The sequence below is a fragment of the Gymnoscopelus braueri genome (genome assembly GCF_963280865.1).
Source record: "Gymnoscopelus braueri genome assembly, chromosome: 5".
Classification (NCBI taxonomy): Eukaryota; Metazoa; Chordata; class Actinopteri; order Myctophiformes; family Myctophidae; genus Gymnoscopelus; species Gymnoscopelus braueri.
In genome coordinates, this window is record NC_137606.1 from 22,321,669 (window position 1) to 22,329,771 (window position 8,103).

General features: G+C 38.7%; 1 protein-coding gene across 1 annotated transcript; it reads right to left on the reverse strand.

Annotated features, from left to right (window-relative positions):
* Positions 1 to 1,016: 1,016 nt before the first annotated feature.
* On the reverse strand, positions 1,017 to 7,289 carry LOC308085805 (receptor-interacting serine/threonine-protein kinase 3-like; the record flags this gene model as incomplete). The annotated part of the gene is made up of 5 exons (XM_080429115.1): positions 1,017 to 1,020; positions 1,984 to 2,126; positions 5,393 to 5,545; positions 6,562 to 6,730; positions 7,147 to 7,289. 5 exons carry the CDS (start codon positions 7,287 to 7,289, stop codon positions 1,017 to 1,019), a joined length of 612 nt encoding a protein of 203 aa, XP_080285241.1.
* Positions 7,290 to 8,103: the final 814 nt, after the last annotated feature.

The following is an 8,103-nucleotide window of genomic DNA, read 5'->3' on the forward strand; positions in this document are numbered from 1 at the left end:
ATCTCAGTGTTTTTACATAATGAAGTATGAGTCCATTCAAACAACAATTCTGTTGAAACAATTCATACATTGACAGTTTCTCCAGGAACTGCCTTTTCCTAGCTTTAGTCCACTCTCCCAACTCTTCTACTCATCATTTTCTCTTACATTCTGTTCTGTTTGGTGCCATTAAATGTCTCTGTTTGGTGCCATTAAATGTTTCTCTTGGTGATCAGTTCGCCAGTGTCAGCAAGTCTAGGTCAGAGATATAAATCTTATGAACTTCCCATCCAATTGATGGTTGTTGCAGGGCAGTCTTCTCACCTGAAAATTTGGGTCGACTGTCAGGATCTTGGTGCCAGCACCGCTTCATGAGTTGTACCAGCTCCTCCAGCCCTGGGGCCCGCATTTGGTTAATAGCTTCTAGGGATGGCCTTAGTGGGACTCCCACTCCAACGATTCTTTTCACTTTGTGACCAATATCTGAGAGAGTGGAGGGGAAGATAGATGATGATGGGGGGGATGGGAAGGAGAAAAGAGAAACCTTAGTAATACACAGGAGAACAGGTACTTGTCAAATAATGTGCAGGAACAAATAAAGAAGAAGAGAGAGAATTACTCACTTAAAATGACAAACACCAGCATTGCGTAACTAAAATAAAAAGAGACAGTTTTAGTTTACATATTCACATATTACATATCACACACTGAACAGATTGTATTAGCAACTAATTCTCAGTTATAGTTTGCCAAATAAGAACACTGACAAAAATATCAACAAGCAACTGGATAAAACCTCCAAGCATATGTTGTTGTTTGGGTGTTTGTCAGTGTTCATAAGCATGTATCGTTGGCTGTCGGAAACCTTATATCTCCAAAAAAGTTACTTTTCAGGAAGATCTTTCAGAAATGGTGAAAATAGCCAATCTACAAGCTCTGTGAGCTCTGAGAGAGCTATGAGATACCTAAGAAATATGGAGATATGAGGTTTCTGCCCGAGAGCAATGATATGCAAAATTCTTTAGTTTGCACATCTACTACCTGTAAAGAAAACACAACAATAGGAACACATCTATGAAACAAAGATCAACATGACAATTAAAGTTCTACTTGCTGGTATTGAGCCTAATCCACCACAGGTCAGGTAAATTAATTCATGAGTCCCATCTTGATCTTATTGTGTTTTTCCCTATCTCTGTCACACATTACATATTTTTGTGTATTTTGTGAATATGTATTTGCGATAATATTGGTTATGGTTGTCAATGTTTTATATGCAGGGTGACTTCACTTACAGTATGTTACTGATTACTATATGTTGTCAGTTGTGCCTTTTTAGTTGTAGCAGAATTTTTACAATTTGACTATTTTAATTGTCTGTTTTGATTGTATTAATTTTGTGTAGACCCCAGGAAAACTAGCGATCACTTTGTGGAAGCTAATGGAGATCCTAATAAAGAATAAAGGTAAGCAGCAGTCAATACCTTGTGTTGGATATTCACAGGGGTTTGCAGTGACATATAGCTGACTTTGACGTTGAATTGCAGTGGCACAGAGCAGCCTCTTACACACTAATGTTCTCCAGGTTCAGCAGCAGTACTTTCATATGGACATGTAAGTTATGCTTGTTACTTGTGGATTCCCACTCCCACAGAACAGGTGCACATTCTGTTGTGACTGGAATCCCTTTAATATCTTGGTGTGTATCTGCACAGGTAGATGCTGTTCTGGGGAAGTGGCCTGTTGAGGCCTAGCTGTGTAATTTGTGCCTGAAGAGCTGACTGGGGAGAGGTTGACACTTTGCCTCTCCATTCATTTCAGTTGTTTGAATAGCTTTTTCTTCAGCTGTACATTTGTGCCATTTTAGTTGTCTTGGCCTGGAACCATTTTTTTCCTGCAAGCCTGCAAATCCTGTCCTATTTTTGGGCATTTCTTTGTGCCGATCTACACTCCCACTTTATGACATCCAGTCAAACACAAAATCCCACTGGGAACATTGAATACCTGTAGACATCAAAAGAATGCTCTTTTTTAACTCTTTTAGCCCAGGAAAAGGACTCTGGAGGCATGAAGAAGGGTGTCCCAAGATTCCTCTTATGAGCGGCCGTGTTATTGCCGATAAAGTTGGCGAGGCCAAAGTCAGTGATCTGGATGAATGAGAGAGGAGAATGGAGAGAAAATAAATTAAGGGAACGCAGAGGAATGGGGAGAGAGAGAGAGAGAGAGATGCAGAGAAGTGGAAGGAGGAAGAGTGAATGATGTTGCAAGAATCAAGAAGGTTTTATTTGTCTCTAACTTATACAAGTACAAGCAGCGAAATGTTGCCTGGACTTGCTTGAGTGTGCTAACATTCTGAACATAATATATTAAAGCAAGAGAAGAAATATCAATATGATAATGAATGAGGACAAATAGGTTATTGTCTTAGACAGGTACAATAGCTTATCAATTTGCAGTAGATCCAAAGAAAATGTGCAGGAATGTGCATATGCATATCTAAATGTGCAGGTAATGTGCATATACATATCTACTGCATATACTTATCTAAACGGCACCAGCAGTGTCTCAATCGAATGTAAGTAACTAGTAATGCGGCCACTCAAATGTCAGTAACTGTAATGGCGCCACTGACCTGGAAAGAGTAACTAGTTACGTTGCTAGTTACAGCAAAAAGTAGTTGCGTTACACAATACTTTGAAACTCATTACTGTACTTCCTCATACGGATTTACCTTATAGTTTTAATAAAACAATACAAAAATAATAAATCGTTGTAATCCCTGTAATGAAATCAACCCCGCGGTATGTATCGCATAATATAACTGCGGTATTGCTGTAACGCACCCAACCCTATAGCCAAAGGACACATCATCTTTCGAGGGCTTAAGGCGTCTCCAGACCAAACAGACTACTTCAGACTACTTCAGACTACTTCAGACTGCAACAGACTGGTATTCGGTTGGCAAAAGTTGGCATTTAAGTCTGTCGGCCGACTGGCCATTAATGTGCTAATTTGACTTTTAGCCTGCCAGCGTTGCCTGGTCTGCTTATTATAAGCGACTTTGGGCTTGTTTCCCTGCAACGCCACTTGTACATAGGGATGTTCCCAGCGTTTTTTCTTCACTGACGTGCAGTGGTGTAAAGTAACTAGTACATTTACTCAAGTACTGTACTTAAGTACAATTTTGAGGTACTTTTACTTTACTGGAGTATTTCCAATTGTCTATACTTGTACTCCACAACAATTATTTGAAATGTTTAGTTACTAGTTACTTTGCAGATATAAATCATTATGAAACATACATTAACCACTTTAGCCCTATTTTATACCTATAAGCTATTTGAAAATAGCAGATCTACAAGCTCACAACGTGTTGCGATGCACGCGTTCTGAGCTTGTAGATCTGCTATTTTCAAACATTTTAGTACTTTTACTTTTGGTACTTTAAGTACATTTTTATACCAATACTTTAGCACTTTTACTCAAGTAAATGTTGAATTCCGGACTTTTACTTGTAACAGACTCAGAGTACATCTATTGCATTCAAGCCTGGAATTTCGTCATTTTAGGGGCAAGGCCACTTGGCCTTTGGTGTTCTAATTTTTTGGAGGGCACAAAGGCCAAATGCCAGGGCAGGAAGGCCATCCAAAAAAATAATAAAGATTTTTAAGTCCAAAAATGATTTTTAAGTCCACGGAAATAATGCATTTAACTTGAAGGTTAAGGTTGATTGTATTTTAATATATTATAACTATCTGTGAAATATAACCCATTTATTTCACAAAATAATGTGTTGGCAAATGACCAATATTTAGTTATAGGCTATAGGTCTCAATATGTCACATTCAGCCCTGGACTTCACTGACTGAAGTAGGGGTCACATTAATCACATTAGATTCACAGAATGTATTTTACCCACAAGTTATTTTCATTCAAATGAAATGTGAATGAACTTGCACTAATAATGACTTTAGTTGATTTTTCACTCTTTAAAATATAGTATTTCTTAATTATTAATAATTACAGCTTGTAGATTGGCTATTTTCACGATTTTAAATTGTTTTTAAATAATAATAAAAAAGGAACATACAAGATTTCCACCCGACAGCCATAATATAGAGCCAATATATGGTTCTGTATCAGTATATGAGTCCGTTTTTGCAGATTTCATTCTAATTGGCTACTATGCCTGAATATGAATTTCATGAGCCTGGGTAGGTCACCCTGGCTTGGCGGAGATATGCCCTGTAGCGCACACTCCGCACAGCAGCAGCAGGTGAAAGCAATTCACTTAAAGGGGAAGACCACCCATTTTCAATATTTAACTATGTCATTAATATAGCATAAAGGAGTTGTGTGGAAATAAGAACATTTTTAAATGTTAAAAATTTTAAATGTTAAACCCAAATTGATTTTGGGTTTAACATTGCAAATTACACCATGATGAGTCATCACGGTGTAATTTGCAATGTTAAACCCAAAATCAATTTGGGTTTAACATTTAAAATTTTTAACATTTAAAAATTTTCTTATTTCCACACAACTCCTTTATGCTATATTAATGACATAGTTAAATATTGAAAATGGGTGGTCTTCCCCTTTAAACGAGGGTTGTGTTGCGCACCAAAAAACGGACTAAAACTGTCACATTCTAGCTGCTGAAATAAACTTCCCATTTAGATCATTGTTGACAAACGAACAGGGGACTGGTGTCTAAAAAAAAAACGTATTGACAGGAAAATCGCGCATTGATACTTTTACTCAAGTAAAACATTTGAGTACTTTTTCCACCACTGCTGACGTGTACACAACATTTTTGAAAATTAAATACATTAATTAATTTATTGAAATTAGCACCCAGAAAATAGCCAAAACTGAGCACATTTCGATCTATAAGGCCAAATCTAATTTGAAAAAAATATATTAAGAGTATATGAAAGCCAATTAAAATGTTTATACTATTGGAATCCAGCGCAAAAGTAGGTCAAATCAATCAATCTCTCTCTCTCTGGGAGCAACAACGAGAAACATAGACATGGTCGCTTGTTTCTCTCACATAATCTGGCAACACCGAGAGCCCTCTGTTGTCACTTCATCTCTGCTACATAGCTACCCCAGTCGGCTAAAAAGCTGAACATGTTCGGTCGGCTCTGGGTCGGCCGAAAAGGTCCCGACGGACCCCCCGACGGACCCCTAACCGACTGGACAACTATATACGACGCTTCCCGACGCCAAGTCGGCCCAAAATGGTCTGGTCTGGAGCCAGCTTTATAGCCAAACTCACCGGCACAACGGCCATGGCCATGGTGCCAGTGTTCCTGCAGTGATTTAGGGGAATTGGACCACATACCTGCTATGTTTTGTATTTGCATGCTTGACCCATCATTGGTGGTAATCCCCCAAACATTCTCACCTTGATATTTAGGCTTGGGTCCAGCAGAACGTTGGCAGGCTTCAGGTCACGATGGATGAGAGAAGGTTTGAGACTGTGAAGGTAGTTCATGCCCAGAGCCACTTGGTGAGCCAGTTGAAAGACCAGGGGCCAGGGGAGCTGGCCTAGTTTTTCCTGGTGAGGGTAAAACAGAACAGTTTAATTCACAATCACAGACACAAATACAATTAAAGGTTCAGTTGAAGCTATAATCCTTGAAGGACCACATCACCCATTTTCAACCGTATCGTATCTAATCTTGTATAATTAGTGCTCATTATAAGATGGCACCATTTCTGTCTGCTCACTCTGTGTCTCAGAGGAGGGCTGTTTTGTTGAGTGCTTTATAAAACATGTACTTTAAGAGGGTATGGAATAAATGTAGGAGGAAAGAAAAGGACAGATCATTGGATACATTTAGAATTGATGTTAAGATTTGACTGTTAACTTTTAAAGCCCTTCATGGTCTGGCACCTCGCTATCTAAAACACCTGTGTGCCAACAGTCGGTACCGAGGTTCAATGATTCAGCTCTCTAGGTTGGTGACCAAGGATGACCGGGCCTTTGCCATCAAGGCAGTTTAAAAACTGTTAAAAAATATATATATTTTTACAAAAAGGCCGCCTTATGCCCATAAGGCAGCAAGGAAGTGTTAATTATAAAACCATTTGTTATTGCTATTTATTTTGTTAAATTTTTGGTCTGTTATCTGTTATAATTCATTCTCTCCGCCAGGCCGAAGGCATGGTTGAGACTATGTTTTGCACCCTGTCCGTCCGTGTGTCTGTGTGTCCGTGTGTGTGTCCATCCGTCCGTCTGTGAACAGCTAATCTCCGGATCGATGTGAAACTGTGCACACACACACACTCCCTGGATGCCAGAGGAAAACCTCTGGCCCAAAAACATTATTCACATTGGCCTGTTATACAGTAGTGCCACCAGGAGGCCTGGACCTTTGCTCCGAGGAGCACTTTTTCAAGTTATTGATATCTTATCCACTCTTATTTTACTTTGCTTATATCTGTACAACCAGAGCTTAGCACATTATTATATATATCTCTATCTATCTATCTATATATATATATATATATATATATATATATATATATATATATAAACCGGTGAATCTGTAAAGTGTAAAAGAAACTGACCAGCAAGGATTGGATGGTTCCTCTGTCCATTAGATCCATGACCAGGCCTACGTGTGTGCCGAATGGAGTGGGTATACATCCCCTGAAGACCCCCTGGACTCTCATCACATAGGGGTTCTCTGCCCGTCGCATCGCTTCAACCTCATGGAGCAAATCCTCATCTGTGCGTCTGAAGATGAGACATGAGATTTAGTTAGTTAGTTTGAATATGTATTCCTATCCAAAGAACTGCCAAAACAAACTTGTTTTTTTGCATCCAGGGAGCGTTCCTACTCAAACATGTTTTATGTATATAAATATCTTCATTAGATTATAATACCAATTTTCAGTGAAGTGTTAAAGAAAAGCTGGGTGTTCAGAGCAGATTAGCTACTTTTCAGTTATTGCTATTCAAAGTATAGGCTTTAAACACAAAACAAATAAAAAGGTTTTGGTCTGTGCAAGATGTGTCCAAGAACAAACGCAGTGCAAGTCATTGAAAAATGTATCCTTTACTTTTCCACTTAGACAGTACCAAGACATAATCATTGTATATAAATATCTCTCCTTTAAATCCTCATGAGCACTTTGTACTTTTCCACATACCCGTTATGAAGCCCTAGGATTTTGATGGCCACATCGTATTTCCAGATACAATGTCTGGCCTTGAAGACTTCACCAAATCCACCCTTGCCAACCGACTTCCAGGTGTTCATGTCCAGACTCTGCTCACTAAACATATGTGCCATTGTTCACTGAAGAGAGGGAGAGAGGATTGTAATGACAGTTCATTCATGTGTCATGCCAGAATATATATATATATATATATATATATATATATATATATATATATCACACACACACCACACACCACACACCACACACCCCACACACCACACACCACACACCACACACCACACACACACTTTGAGAACCACTGATGTAAACCACTACATGTCTCATATGAGAAATAGACATAATGATAGATCTACAAGCTCACACCGTGGTCTGACACGGTGTGAGTTTGCTATAATTTTTCGCCAATATCAAGACGTGGCCAAAATTGGGAGGCGAGGGTTTAAAGGTGCCTCAAAGAACCAAATAGATGTCCAATCCCAAGAACCGAAGAAGGAACCATTCTGAGGAACCATTTAATTGTGGTTCTACTTTTTCTTGAGTAAATATACATAGTAGATGTTAAGGGACATTTTTTGGTTAAAACAAAACGTTTTTTTATTAAAAGGTTAAAGCACTAAATTCTGATAGTAATCATAGAGTGTTTGTTCAGTAACAGGGGTCTGCCCATCGCTCCAGCTCTTTAATAAACAGATTTTAATTTTTTTTGTGTCCTCACTTCCAATTGTGCTTGTTTAATCTGTATCCTGACTGAGCTCTCTATCCTGATTGGATAACATTGGTATCCCAGCCTGATTATTCTGTTCAATAAAGAGCTGGAGAGACATGGAGACTCCTATTACTGATCAAACACTCTATAGCAATGAGTACTATCACAGTATAGAGCTACATAACATGTATTTTAACCAAAGAAAATCACTTACCCTC